Source organism: Engystomops pustulosus, chromosome 4, assembly GCF_040894005.1.
Source record: "Engystomops pustulosus chromosome 4, aEngPut4.maternal, whole genome shotgun sequence".
NCBI lineage: Eukaryota > Metazoa > Chordata > Amphibia > Anura > Leptodactylidae > Engystomops > Engystomops pustulosus.
In genome coordinates, this window is record NC_092414.1 from 141,876,648 (window position 1) to 141,892,210 (window position 15,563).

General features: G+C 40.1%; 1 protein-coding gene across 1 annotated transcript; it reads left to right on the top strand.

The window, feature by feature from the left end:
• Positions 1-2,975: 2,975 nt before the first annotated feature.
• On the top strand, positions 2,976-13,544 carry CD276 (CD276 molecule). The gene is made up of 8 exons (XM_072147834.1): positions 2,976-3,288; positions 4,542-4,600; positions 7,781-8,128; positions 8,209-8,505; positions 9,112-9,252; positions 10,577-10,615; positions 10,743-10,775; positions 12,773-13,544. The coding sequence occupies exons 2-8, from the start codon at positions 4,561-4,563 to the stop codon at positions 12,796-12,798; spliced, it is 924 nt and encodes a 307-aa protein (XP_072003935.1). The 5' UTR covers positions 2,976-3,288; positions 4,542-4,560; the 3' UTR covers positions 12,799-13,544.
• Positions 13,545-15,563: the final 2,019 nt, after the last annotated feature.

A 15,563-nucleotide genomic window follows, 5' to 3' on the forward strand; every position in this document is an offset into this window, starting at 1 on the left:
CTAATAAATTTTCCCACTTCGGTCTTTGCGATGGATATGTGCGTCACTAAGCGCTAAACACAACGGTCGCAAGTCTCACTACAAATTCCTCACAATATGGTAGTAGATGCACTACAGCAAGGACAGCCACCAGCAGATCAACCAGAAATAAAATATATAACGCTATTGTAGGCCTAAGTAAGCTGTTTGGATTCTCCTATGGCTATTTTCTAGCCAAGTATGAAAGCACACTGCTATGCCAGATGAGATGACGCTGAGTTATGAAAAAATAAACGTAAAATAAAAAGTAAATGGCAGACTGTGCCTAATTGAAATCAAACCCCTAATAAATTTTCCCACTTTGGTGTTTGAGGTGGATATGTGTGTCACTAAGAGCTAAACACAACGGTAGTAAGTCCCCCTGCAAATTCCTCACAATATGGTACTAGCTGCAAATAAAAAAAAAAATGTATAACGTTATTGTAGCCCTAAGAAGGGCTGTTGGGTTCTTGTAGAATCACTCCTGCCTAACACTATTCTAATAGAACAGCCTAACGCTTTCCCTGACCAGCAGCAGCTCTCTCCCTAGCGGCGTCCAGACACAGAATGATCCGAGCAGCGCAGGCAGGGGCTAGTCTATTCCAGGGTCACCTGATCTGGCCAGCCAACCACTGCTATCGACGTGTAAGGGTACCACGTCATGCTGGGTGGAGTGCAGAGTCTCCTGGCTTGTGATTGGCTCTGTTTCTGGCCGCCAAACAGCAAAACGGCGGGAGATGCCATTTTCTCGAGCGGGCGAAGTATTCGTCCGAGCAACGAGCAGTTTCGAGTACGCTAATGCTCGAACGAGCATCAAGCTCGGACGAGTATGTTCGCTCATCTCTAGTTAGCAGATGTATGCAAACATCTGCAATCTATTCTTCACTGTTCCGCGCGTATATTATCTCCCGACCAGTTAGCAGATGTGAAGAACAGTGAAGAATAGAATAAAAACAGTGAACACAGGATCATTTAAGTGAAAAACACAGTGAAGAACATAGTGAAGAACACATTGCAGATGTTCGACACATCTGCTTACTTGTCGGGAGATACGCGCGGAACGGTGCGAACAAAATAGTATGTGAAGAACACGATATATGTGAAGAACACATTGCAGATGTATGGAAACATCTGCAATGTGTTCTTCACACACATATATAGTGTTCTTCACATGCTATTTTGTTTGCACCGTTCCGCGCGTATCTCCCGACAAGTAAGCAGATGTGCCGAACATCTGTAATCTATTCTTCACTGTGTTCTTCATTGTGTTTTTCACTTAAATGATCCTGTGTTCACTGTGTTCACTGTTTTTATTCTATTCTTCACTGTTCTTTACTGTGTTTTTTTAATTAAATGCTCGATCTCGAGCAGGGGAATTATTCATGTCACCTAGCAACCCATCGGTTTATAACGCATTGCACTTGCATTGCTTGCGAGTGCAATACGTTTTTGATGCGTCTCCATAGACTTGAATGGGGCGGGAAAAATGGGCGTGAAACGCAAAAGTAGAGCATGCTGCGATTTTGACGCGCGTCAAAACAAACGCAAGCACGCGCGTGAAAAACAACGCAAATGAGGAAAGACCCATTGTTTCCAATGCAATGCAATGCAAGTTCTGCGCGTCAAAAGCACTCGCAGAACTCGCGCGTGAAAAACGCTAGTGTGGAAGGGGCCTTACTATATGTTTACTCTCTGCATTTCAGGGTCAAATAATTTGGACAACCCTTTTAACCTCTAAAGGACACAGCCCTTTTTTTGTTTCTGCATTTCCATTTTTCACTCCCCACTTTGAAAATTAAAAATATCTTTTTTATGCTGTTTACTGGAAAGCTGGAAAAAATTCCAAATGCAGTGAAAAAAAAACACATTTGCACCATTTCTTTTTTGGCCCTGTTTCTGCAGCTTTCATTGTGTGCTCCACAATAACATTTTCATTGCTACCATTTTGGAGATTGCACAATCTTTTCATCACTTTTGAAGGTGGTGATACGGCCATTTGGGTGCTATGACCACTGGGAATAACCATTTTTATATTTTGATAGATCGGGCATTTTGGGACGCACTGATACCTAATATGTTTATGATTTTATTTGTTTTCAATATCAGCTCTAAGGAAAAGGTGGTGATTTGAGTTTTTAGGTTTTAATATGGCTCTTGCTGATCCAAAGAATAGGGGAGGTGTCATTTGGACTGAACAGTAAATACCATGGAAACAAAGCCCATAAAAAAAAAATGGTGCAGCTGTAAGTTTTTTTGTTAAGCTAGTATTTTGTTTTTGTTAGGCTAGTATTTATAATATTGGATGGAACTGGAAAAGAGAGACAAATGTCTGCTCTGGATACGAGGTTGTTTCTCTCAGGAGATGGCCATTTGTAGAGGCTTCTGGGTGCTGAGTGTAAAGGTTTGTCCTAGATAAATTATTAATATTCATATACTTGGCATCCTTTATATCGGTGCTATTCTGGGACATGGGCATGAATGTGCTGCACGCAATAAAATGTTGTATGTATGGAGGAGAACTTGGCTCACATATAGGGTGCCACATGGAGACAAGAATTACGACATTTTCTGGGACATTTACCAACATTGTGACATATTTATAAGTATTTTTCTATTTTTTTCGCTAAGATAATGGCAAAAACGAAAGCCAGACTAAACCGGTTGCAGACATGTCTGTCGCTGGAGCGTAGTTTGCATCATATTGGCCAATAAGTAGCCATATTCACTTACAGTCGCAGTACAGTCATGATACAAGTCTACCATAAAGAACCCACTGCCCCACCCTGCTGCCATAGAGCATGCAGAGCTGGCCGCACTGTGTGAACCACTCCCTAAATCGTGGTGTTTCTAGATAACAGCCCGCACAAGAACAAAGCTTCGGGCCACTCAGCTGATAATAAAGGAAGCCCTTTGACCTGAAGTGTTCTTCAGACAGCCGTGTATAGACAGCCGCTGAGGGATCATGGGGTCACCATGCAGGCAATGGCTGGATACATCCCACACATCCAGCTCTGTGAGAGGAGGGCGGATAGGAGTGACAGGAAATCTGCGGCGCCCCACGCAGGCCACTACTAGCGAGAGGTCTTTGTCAGGGAGCCACAGCCAATGATGTCTCTTGTGCTGCTCCCGTCCTCCCGCCACACTGCATGATCTCACCACGGAATGGGAAGGGGAAGCAGCCCAAGCATGGAGCCGCTAGCTGGCAAGCTCTGAGCGACCTCTTCCTGAGGCCAGTGCCGCCGCCGTGAGGGCTAGTATCACCAGTGCAAGGTATGTGTCATGGTGGGGTGCGGTACCGCACTGAATGTCTGCGATTCGTGGCAGCTCTGCACATTGCTGTTTACACTCTGCTTAATATTAAGCTCTAACATTGAAGCAGTTCAACAACTGACTGCAAGCAGTATGTGTGGCTGCCATAGGGTACACCACCTACATATGACCCCTCTTCTAGTTTAAATAGAAGAATGTATTATAAAGACCCCCTACCTCCCCTTAAAAAAGTCAGAAGCAACTGTGTGTATGCTATTATGGGCATTACAGTGTACTAGTTACAGTGTGTAGAACAGAACCATTGTCACATTCTGTCATTGCTTCCCAGGGTCCTGATATTTCTATATACAAAACTTCTTTACCTTCTGCAGTCTCTTCTGGCTCAGCCAAGCATGCACATAGAGGAATAAGCTATATGCTTAGTCCTTTTTCCTGTGACATCTGCCATCTTAGGGTGGTTAGTCTGGAGCTAGACACCAGGTCCTAACAATCTTTAGGACTTCTGACAATCACATCTTCAGTTATCCTCCCACTTGCACCACATACCAGTATTGATAACCATGAATTGCATTTGATATTATTAAAGTGGATCATGATGAATGAGTATGATCTAAGTTCATTCATCCATCCTCCTTCATTTGCCATTCTTAACATAATAGGTATCGGACCACTAATTCCAGCACAAATACAATATTTTCACTAGCCTTCGCTGTTCTTGACAGTTAGTTTTGGCAACTTATATGCTAATTAGGCTCTTGAATGTCAAGTAGGCAGTCGGGGATCAGAAAAGCTTGGTGCTGCCCACCTGACAATAAACAGTGTAATTAACATATTGGGTGCTGAAACTCAGGACACTGATTGCTCATGAAACATTGTAATGGGCACTATTAAAAAATGCAAAGTGTAAAACTCTTGTACCTTTATGTTAAAACTCAATAAAAATGTTTTAAAAAATTTAAAACAAAACAAAATGCAAAAAAAAAGAATTGGTAGAGGTATTAAAAGGTCGCCTTTAAGGGGGTCCTACGAACTACAGCTCATCAGCCAGCTAAAATGCGAGCATCTTTTTCTTGAATGGTAAAGTGGACACAATTTCACTCGGCCATTACATAAAAGCTTGTTTCTGATACCTAAAGGTGACATGTATTTTCCTTTAGCATGTTGATGAGGATGTAACATCCCCCCTCTTGTACCTGCAACTTCCTGATTTGTCATCTCCTAAAAAGTTACTCATTTCTACTCTTTCCTTTTAGTTTCTAGTGACCGTAAGAAATGGATTTCCTGTGTTTTCTTTTCCTTCTTCCTTTATGCAGTAAGTTTGGTATATTTCTTATAGAGAGCGTTAGAGGTTGTTCAGCCTCCAAAATGTATTTATGTTTACATGATTCAGTTCTGCATTTTCCAGTGGTGACCAGTGACTCAACAGGGAAATTCTAGATTTAGTACAGGCAGATCAAATGAATTTCTTTTGTCAGCTGGAAGTCCTGTGCAACAACGCTGTGAGCAGCCGAGGAGGTTGATCATTTCTTAGACCATGTTCAGATCTTCAAGTTGTTTTGGACATGTTCATTGTGTATCCCTGAAAGGTTCCCACCATACACACTGAGGGGGAGATTTATCATAAGTCTCTTAGAGCACAACTGTTCTAGTTGCCCGTGGCAACCAATCAGTGCTTAGCTTTCATTTAGCCACAGCTGTTTATAAAAATTAAAGCTGAGCTCTGATTGGTTTTCATGGGCAACTAAAACAGTTTTGCCTTTATGATGAATCTTCCACTGAATGTCTCTATGAATATATGCAGGAGATCAAAATTAGAGAACACATTTCCTAAATGTCATTTGTGAATATTTCCTAACTTGTGAAATAGCAGAATTTTAAGATTATTTCATAAATTTTAAATATTTTAAAGCACAGAATGAAAATGAGTTAAATGATAAACACTGATCTAAATTTGAGAGCATTTTCAGATACATGAAGAGGTTATTGGTGTCAATCTAGTACCTGGTGCAAATTTCTTTAACTATCTGACAAACTCCATTTTAATCGGCAGTGTAACTTTCCAGTTTTCACTGACTTTGCAAAAATGTTATCCAGATGAAGGCCATAGTAAGAGAAGTTGGTCATTCCAAGTCTGTGATTTCTAGAATGTTGCACACACTCATTCTAGTTCCCCAAGAAGGCCCTGTTGAAAGACATATGCAAAGGAGGACAGGATAATGCAGAGAACCTCCATGGGTATTTGATTCAACACTGCAGGTGGAATTGCTCATGACTTCAGCATCGAACAGAGTAAGGATCTATCGTGTCATACAATGTCTTGATGTTTAAGAGCATTTGGACTGAATGCCCACTCTGCAGTGACCAGACCTCTCATTTGCAGAAAGAATCAAAAGGTTAGACTCCCCTTTGCTGAGGAGCATGTAGTGTGGACAGAGGTTAAGTGATTCACAGTTCATTTTAGTCATGAAATCATTTGAATCTCATGGGAAACATACCGGAAGATTTAACAGAAGTGGCTGAGAGCTCAGCCTTTTTTTTCCGCATCAGTTTATAAAATAAAAAGCTGAGCTCTAGTTGGTTGCCTTGAGCAACTTCAACAGTTTTGCTCTTCGACACTAATAAATCTCCCCCATAATGTTTGTTAACAAACTTTGGAAAGACTGAACCTAGAGTGTGTAAAGAAGTCAGTGAAAGGTAGTGGAGGTAGTGTCATGGTTTGGGGAATGTTTTCTTCAGCATGAGTTGGACCTCTGTTACATCTACATAGCAGAGCGAATTCAAGTGTGTATCAGAACCTTTTTCAACAACACATGGTTCCTTCCTTGTGTTCTTCACTCAATCAGCCAGCACTTTTCAAGCAGGACAATGCTCCCTGTCACACTTCAAAACACGTTTAACAGTTCCTTGAAAAAGGAAAACATTGAAACAATTAAATGGCCAGCCAGAGTCCTGATCTAAACCCAATAGAAAACCCCTGGAATATCCTTGTTGACAAAGTTATGGCCCAGAAACCCACAAAAGTCACAGAACTGTGGAAGTGACTCGAAGTAGAGTGGATCAAAATCCCACCAGAGCAGTGTGAGAGACTAGTGATGTCCTGTGGTCACAAGGTGCTGAAGTCATTCAAAGCAAAGGCCTGTGCACTTCCTACTGAGTAGTGATTATTTTAACCTGCAGAAAATAAAGGTTTTATGTTGATGTGCTCTGGTAATTTTTTAAAACACTGCGGGCAATGCATTAATGTGTTGGTCACACATTAGATATCATTTCAGGTGCAAATTACTCCAGTTTCTGGTATAGACAGATTGATACATCTCCCCCAATCCATCAAATGTTGATCAATGGAGATGATATCATTTCTGAAAAAAATTAAGTGATCATATAGTGTTCTCTACCTTGGATCTCCAGTATATACTAGCATATGGAGGCAACACATTTCTTTCAGCAAATAATTGATATTGTTTGTGTAAATAAGCCTTATAAAATTTTCCAATGTACTTTCTGTATCATTTCCTCACAGTTTTCTAGATCTCTACTTGCTGTCATTTTTATAGAAAGCTTCTATGTTTACTTCCAGTGGACAGAAATCTGTCCATGGTCATGTGATGGACACGCAGGTGCACTAGCATTATTATCACACGGCTCTGATTACTCTCTGTGAGATGACGGCTCCTGCACCTGCGTGTTCATCACATGACCATGGACAGATTTCTGTCCACTGGAAGTAAACATAGAAACTTTCTATAGAATGACAGCAAGCTGAGATCTAGAAAACCATGAGGTATTGCTACAGAAAGTATTTTTGAAAATCGGAAAAGGTTATATTGGAAAAGTTTTTGATACACAAGCAATATCAATGTTCACTCCTACCGCTTGCAGGGAGATGTTTCTGAACCAAAGACTATCCCACTGCATTAGTATACAGTGATTTAAGCTGCTTTCTTCTGTTGTGAGACTACGTTGGGAATCCTCCCACTGCACTTTTCCAATGGAGAGGAAAACAAAACAAGATATGAATACAACCTTTAAGGAAATCAACCATTAGGAAAAAACCCTGTGCTCCTCTTGATGTTGATACCGGTGCTGTCCACTGCTAGTCTTGACACACTGGGATCACCTAGAAAAGAAACTTCTAATTATGCACGCCCCGCACCTCCCTCTCTCATACTGGGAAATGGAGGTGACGTTACGCGTGGGGCGTGAAAGGGGGGGGGGGGGCTAGTGAGAAGGAGGAGCATTGGCTAGAGGGTGAGGGTCAGAGGAGGAAGTGGGCGGGTTAGAAGTGCTGTGGGGACAAGCCAGCTGATATACCGAATAGAAGTATGCTGGCATTAAGCATATTAAGAGGTTACATTTAGTGGTAGATTTCCTTTTAATTGTGACTGTCAATGTTGTGGAGGGATTTAATAACATATTGTATACATGTATTCTTTATTGTTCTCAGGACTGCTCAACTACTCATAATTACATTACCTGTGTTTTACTTTTAAAGAATCCATTGAAGTCATTGTTCCTGATGCTCCTGTCACTGGCACCCTGGATAAAGATGTAATCCTTCCATGCAGCTTTACTCCTCCAGATGGATTTTCCTTGCAGGACCTCAGTGTGTTTTGGGAGATCACAAAACTTCAGCAGGTTCATGCCTTTACCCAAGGACAAGAACAACTAGAGAAACAGGATCCACAATACATCAACCGGACACAACTTTTTTATGGAGAACTGCTGAAGGGCAACATGTCCCTTTTACTGCGCAAAGTTAGTTTATCTGATGAAGGCATTTACACATGCTTTGTTAATGTACGAAACTCTAGTTCAGCTGCTGTAAGTCTTCAGGTGGCCGGTAAGCATACGTTATGTGGTCACAATTTTATTAACATTATTCTTCTTGTGATGTCTAACCTATGTATTACTTCTCTACAGCCTCCTACACTAAACCTACTTTGCAACTAAAGTCTAGTGAAACCCTTAAACTTGGCGACCAGGTAACCATAACCTGCCACACCTACCGTGGATACCCTCAAGCTGAAATATTGTGGCAAGATGCAAGTGGGAGAAACCTTACTGAAAATATAACAACCTCACAAGTAGCCAATGAAGAAGGCTTGTTCCATGTACAGAGCTCTATCTGCGTGACTCTGGAGACCAATGACACATACACGTGTCTGGTGTATAACCCCATACTACAGGAGTTGACTCATGCATCTCTTAGTGTCACAGGTCAGTGTGGGAAATGCATCATGTTGTCATAGGTCAGCATACAGATGTTCAGCACAACACACCTGTCATTTTATATTGGCATTTTATGGAAATCTTCCTCCGATTCAAAAGTTTATATGCAGATTCTAAAACATTACACATTCTAATGCTAGGTGTGAAGATTGCATAAAGTCACACAATGGGCAGGTTTACTAAAGTAAAGGTGTTAAAATATTTGCTTTGTTTCCAACAGAAAATTAGAACATATGTCTCATAGACTAACTGTATCTGCTACCAGCTCCATGCTGATTCCTGAAAATATAGTAATGGCCTATCATGAGGTTTGGACCTCAACAATTTGTGGACAGCCCAATTAAACAATTCTTTTTCATCCCATTCAAGTAAGATTTAACAACATTTAGTCAATAGAATATACTCATAAATCATACCATCCAAACATACAGCTCTTCTTACAGAAAATTAGTGCTAAAACCACTATTTTGGCTGAAAATGTTTAAAAGTTATGACTTTCAACATGTGGAAATCAGAAAACAGAAACAATCACTGTGTCTGATAAATTTATCCCATTCACTAAATGTAATACTAATATCAATGTCTCTTGTAAAGGTCAACATCTCTCTTTCCCTATGGTGGCCGTGTGGGTAACAGTGGGACTTTGTGCATGCCTCCTTGGACTTTTCATTGCTTTGGCATGTGTGTGCAGAAAACATCTTAAACAGACCTGTGAGGAGGAACAGGAAGAAGGAGGTAACTTGAAGAGACTATAGATTGGGCACAAATTGGGGGTGCTCTTCCCACAATTTTTTTCAATAAAGTAAATGTTGCTCCCTGGAACAAATAGTGCTTTTGTAAATATTCCCATATAATAGAATTGGCCTTAAACTGCTACTGAATACAAATCACAACTTATTGACTGCAGAACCTGATCATAAAACTCAGTTGCTACAGAACTTCAAAATACAAACCTCATCTGCTGCAGAACCTTGTAGTGCACACTGCAGCTGCTGCAGAACCTAATACAATAATTTCAAACTACAGGGAAAATATTTACAAAAAATGTCACAGTACAGAGATAAAACACACAGTGATGTCATGATACAGCTTTAATACACATAGTGATGTCACAGTACAAGGATAATATACACAGTGATGTAACAGTACAGGGATTATACATTTTGTTGGAAATAGGTCATAGGAATAGGTCAATGTTGTCACTAGTCAGCATACAGATGTTCAGAACAACAAACCTGTCATTGTCTATTGGGAGTTTATGGAAATAAGCCTGTACTGGGCAGTTACATGTTAACAAGAAGATTCAAAAGTTTATATGCAGATTCTTACACATTATACATTATAATGCTAGTTATGAAATCCCACAATAAGGAAGGTTTACTAAAGTAAAAGATCAAAAATTAAAAATATTTGCTTTATTTCTGCCACAAAATTAAAGTACATATCTTTAGCTCTGCTCCTTCACTGTGTGAGTCCACCCCCTCACAATGGTTGACTCAGCAGTATCAGTGTATCCAGCACACTGATACTGCTGACTATGCAGCAGGAGGCAGGGCAGGAAAGATGGTTGGGCCCCCTTCTCCTGCTTACTGGAAGGGGCCCTGGGGCTTGCAACCTGGATGCCCACCCTATAATCTGATAAAGGGTATATCAAATTCCAATAGCACAAACACCCGTGAAATATGAAAGATGTCTTATTTCTTTAGTATCCTACGAACCTACCATCCCCCATCCAAATTAAGCATGATAAACCATTTACTTATAGGTTCAGGCACTGTGACTATGGTTACCTTCTTATATTTGTTATGTCTGGCCTTCTTCTTTCTAAAATAAGCTTTTAAAATTAAGCTAATGAGCCAAAATAAGGGGTAATAAGTAAGGTGTATCATGCTCGATTTTGATGGTAGATTTCCATTAATGTTTTTGCCACAGTTTTTTTTTTAAACCTGCCCAGTTATATTTTTTAAAGTGAAATGTAAAAGAAATCTGTTATGAGACAAAGTTTATTGGAAGCAGCGTCATCAAATTGAAGCATTTTCTCATATCTTCTTTCAAACAGTTAATGAAGAGCAGGAGGAAAATGGAGAGTTAAAAACAGGTATGGTTACAAAGTGGAAAAGATATTCATTGCTGGGCCTGTAGTTGGCTTCTATCCTTTTTTTTTTTTTTTTTTTTTTAAATTATTTTACTTGTACTGAAAATGCACATTTTCTGTCTTATTACAGCAATGCAGCCTCTGAAGGCGAGTGAAGCAGAAGGTAAGACAGCACTTTGGTAAATGGATCACTCTCAAAGACAAAACGATCAATCGAAAATTTATTTGATTCATAGAGTGGAGCCAAATAAAAGGCTCACATCCTGTGTTCAGGGCCCCTTCTTGCAGTTCATGTTTGAGGTGGTCTTATACAGCAATGTATACATAAAATGTGTAGAAGGAAAGATATCCAAGATCATAGTGCACAGAAAGCCTTATTCACTTCTGAATGTAAGTCTAAAGCTGTAGCTGTGATCAGTGCACGGCTCAATCTGTGGTGCAGTCCACCGTTCATCCAAAAAGGGGGGTAACAAACCCCATCCACTGTGTTGAAACAAAGGGTTTGTGGAAACCAGAAAGGCTTAAGACGCTATCTAAAGGTAAACCTAACATGAGGAATCTACCATCATAAGTATATCTGATGGTAGATTCCTCCTGCCTATGCCCTTATCTGTAATGTAATAATCCTGGACCTAACCCAACTTGTTTAAGACTTTATTTTAGTAAAATGGAAATTTAACTGCAGAGGCTACTGGGGGGTACATTAGCCTGGCTGGCACTGAGAGCTAAGGCTAGTACACACCCCAGTAGCCTCTGCAGTTAATTTACATACTACTAATATATAATATTTAAAATGTAGTCAAAGTACATTTACCATCAGATTTATTGATGATAGACTGTCCAACATGTCATTCTCTTTACATAGAGTTGGGGATGGCACCTTCTTTACCTAGTTCTGAAGTTTTTATTGCTGAGAAATAATCTTTATAAAAAATATTGAAATGAGCCAGAGTCACTTTGCGCCTCTTGGCTCCACCGTCTTGTTAAATATGCAACACTCCCCGCCAATTAATATTCACCCCCTTGTCCCGCCTGTTTATTGCAGACAGCTGGTGGTGTCATCTGACTGTCTGCAAGTATTGTGCATGCTTGTGAATACTTTCCTGGTGCAGCCACACTAGTAATCAGCCGGCTGTGCAGGGAGTGTTCTCGAGATGAATGGGCGGGAAAAGGGGAAGGCGTGCATATTAGCAAGACAGCGGACCCACGAGGCGAACAGTGACATCAGCTTAAGCGCCTGTGGCTCATTCACATAGTTTTATAAAGATGATTTCTCAACAATAAAAGAACTCCAGGACTAGGTAAAGAAGGTGCCATCTCCTACTTCGGGTAACAAGCATGACATTGTGGACAGTCTACCATCAGTAAATCTGATAATAGATGTCCTTTAAAAATAATCCATCTTTATTTATAGCAACTGTGAATGTGCCGGCTAACCCCTTCCTTTTTAGTCTAATTTATCACTGAAAGTGGTATGCCTAAGATTAAAGGTGATGTTTGGATGACCATCTTATATAGGGCAACATACAACTCTTCCTCCATAGCAGATATTAGAGGTGATAAAGGGAATCTAACATAAAAAAAAAAATCAAGCATGATAAACCAGGGATAATTATTCATAGATCCAGGCACTGTAACTATGGTAATTTCATATTATTTGTTATCCATGGCCTCCTTCCTTCTAAAATCAACTTTTACAATTATGCTTATGAGCCAGAATGGCTTCTGGGGATGTAACCAGAGCCCTTTTGTGTTTCAGCTGAACAGGCTGTAAGTGTGCAGGAGCCCTTCTCTCCTCCCAGTGTGTGCGGAAACTTCCTGTGCTGCCAGAAGATTACAGCAGGCATAGGGAGGGGGAAACATGCTGAGGGAGCAGGGAGGAGAGGGGGAAAAGTGTTCCTTCTGGCTCATAACAAATATAAGAAAATTACAACAGTCACAGTGCCTGGATCTACGAGTAAGTGCCCTTGGTGTGTCATGCTTGATTTTGATGGTAGATCTCCTTCAAGTTGGAGTTCAAGTGCCTAAACTTTTAGTTCTTGGTAAAGATTCGGCAGAGAATCAGTCGTTCGTTCTCGACTGAACAAATTAAAATGCTGAATGACCATAGAAATAATTAAACATTTTCAACAGTTAAGTATAATTTATATCTCCTTTCAGGTGAAGAAACTTCAAATCTAGAGTGAGAACAATAGAATGAAGTCTAGAAAAACACTGCATTCTACACTGAAGGGATCAATGGACTGTTCATTATATCACCAGTGGTACTGGGTTTTCTTCCTTCCTGTGCTGTGTACAAGCATTCTATAATGGTAACAAGGATGGAAGGCTGTTGATACTTTTTGTTTGTCCATTCTGTCTGCAGCGAGTGCTGGATCGGTTTGTTTATTACTTTTGGGCAGTAAATTTATTTAAGGTATTTTGTAGTAACTTAGGTTTGACGCAAGACTGCACATTTATCAGCCCCTTATCATTTCTACTTTTTTACCATTGCATAGTTTACTGTGATCTGAAATCATTGGGGGGCAGTTATCAAGTTGTGTCATATGCTGTATCTAATTTATAATTGAATTGTTACATTTTCACTGGATTTAAAATGGAAATAACCTTTTTCCAAATGGATTTTAGACAACAATTGCACCTTTCTAAAATTGTGCACGTTTTTTTTTTACTCCAAGCCACGTTAAAGAAGCAAAAAAAAATGTCTGAATGTGTACCATCTCATCTGATTTGTCTAGAACTACCAGAGTTTAAGAGTTAGTGAAACAAGAAAAACAAAGAAATCAAGAATGATAAATGCCCCCCATTGAGTTTGCTGTGAAAATTCTGTAGAGTTGTTACATCTCCATAGTTCTGCTGGTCCAGAAATCTGTAAGGGAGTGTAAAAAATCCCACAGTTTATTTCACATTTGAGACTTTTTAAAAAAAAGAAGCAACACCGTGCCTAATATATTGGACGTTTCTGTGGCAGTGAAGTTTGATACATTATTCTGCCTGGACACACCAACTTTAAGGGATTTGCTATTATTTTGTAAAATGTTTTTAATAAACTGCTTTAATAACACAAACAATGTGTTAATTTATTATAAAAAACTTTAAAAATTAAAGGGTTCTTTGTGGCTCTTGTTTTACTGTGAAAGGTAAGAGTTCCTACACTTGAAATCAAAATAGTGGGAAATTTTTGTTGAGATACCGTGTAAGCCGACCCGAGTATAAGCCATTTACTAGTTTCCTCTTCAGCCTTGTGGCGGAGCGATGTCACATTCGCGCCGGTGAGGTGAGTTTCTATCTTAGATATTTCTCAATATCTGCTGGGGTGTCAATGAGCTTAGATTGCCCATCGTGTGCCGAGTCTGGAGCCTTCTACAGGTCCCGAGGTGGAAAAACAGCGAGGAGCTCTCTGTTATCGATGCTGCCAGCCATGAGTCTTCTTGGAAATGAAGTAACAAGTTTTTTTCACACCTGGATTTGGGGATTCTCTGCCATTCTTCCTTGCAGATCCTCTCCAGTTCCCTGAACTTTGGTGGATGCCATTTTTAAGTCTCTCCAGAGATGCTCAATTGGATTTAGGTCAGGGCTCTGGCTTGGGTCAGTCAAGAATTGTCACAAAGTTGTTCTAATGTCTCTGCTTTGTTATATTAGCGGTATGCTTGGGGTCATTGGGGCACATTTACTTACTGGTCCGGAGGAGATCCAAAAAGTTCATTTTCTGACGACAATACACTGTGCCGTGATTCAAGAAGAATGTGCACCCCATATCCTGCATGTGTCCCCGCCCAGGTCCACCGGAGTTCACCATCTTCCTCCCGGTGCATGTAAGTGCATGGCTTGCGACAAAATCCCCTTCTAACTCCCAGTCCCAGCGGTTCGATCCCCGAAAACGTCGGAAAATGCAGCTGCGGGACCCTTAGTAAATAAGCTCCATTGTCTTGTTGGATGGTAAACCTTTGGCCGAGCTTCTTGTCATGAGCACTTTGGAAGAGGTTGCATCCAAGATATATCTGTACCTGGCCGCATTCATCTTTCCTTTAATTGTAACCAGTCATCCTGTCCCTACAGCTTAAAAATGTCACCATAGCATGATGCCACCAGCATGTTTCACTGTTGGGTTTGTATTTGGCAGGTGATGAGCAGTGCCTGGTTTTATCCAGTCTTACCGCTTAGAATTAACACCAAAAAATTCAATCTTCATCTCATCAGACCAGAGAATCTTATTTCTTATCGTCTGGGAGTCCTTCATGTTTTGTTTGCCAACTATGCAGGCTTTCATATGTCTTGCACTGAGGAAAGGCTTCCGTCTGCACACTCTGCCATAAAGCAGTTTTTCTTTTTTAATAAGTTAGCAAAAATATCTACATTTCTGTGGGGGGTTTTTTTCTGTCAAGATGGGGTGCAGATGTACATTAATGAGCAAAAAAACTTTTTTGATCTTACCAATTGGCTGCAATGAAACAGCCAGGTCAGAATACTGTCCATACCACTGTAATCAATTGGCAGGATAGATATTTTTTATTTTCCTCTGTGTTTTATTGAACAATGTTTTGATAAACTGTGTTCAGAGGTTTTTGTGCTGATGTGGTTGAGTAGTTCTTCTCGCATATTGTAATCCGCATTGACAATCAATAAGGTATAAAACATACCTTGAATGTCTAAGTGATATTTCAGTTGGAAAGTTTTACCAGTTTTATTGAATTGGAATGTTGCTGGTTTCTTTATTTTTTTGCAACACAAGCAAAGGCTATTTTCATGGAATCTGTTCAACTTATATAATTCAGTAGAGATGCTTTGAAATCCTGTCCCTTCATTGTATTATGGGGAGTAGACTTGAAAGAGCCATTTGAAGCCTTATTATGACACAAACTTATGGGTAAAAGTACTTCACCATCTAATGTGCATCTCAGATATGTTGTATTCACATTCAAACCAAACATGGCGTGATAAATCAGCACTG

What these genes read in the sequence shown, in the direction of transcription:
- CD276 (XM_072147834.1), top strand. Translation starts at nt 4,561, where the DNA reads ATGGATTTCCTGTGTTTTCTTTTCCTTCTTCCTTTATGCA. An exon ending in AAATGGAGAGTTAAAAACAG is followed by an intron (nt 10,616 to 10,742) that starts GTATGGTTACAA and finishes GTCTTATTACAG; the next exon opens with CAATGCAGCCTCTGAAGGCG. An exon ending in GAAGGCGAGTGAAGCAGAAG is followed by an intron (nt 10,776 to 12,772) that starts GTAAGACAGCAC and finishes ATCTCCTTTCAG; the next exon opens with GTGAAGAAACTTCAAATCTA.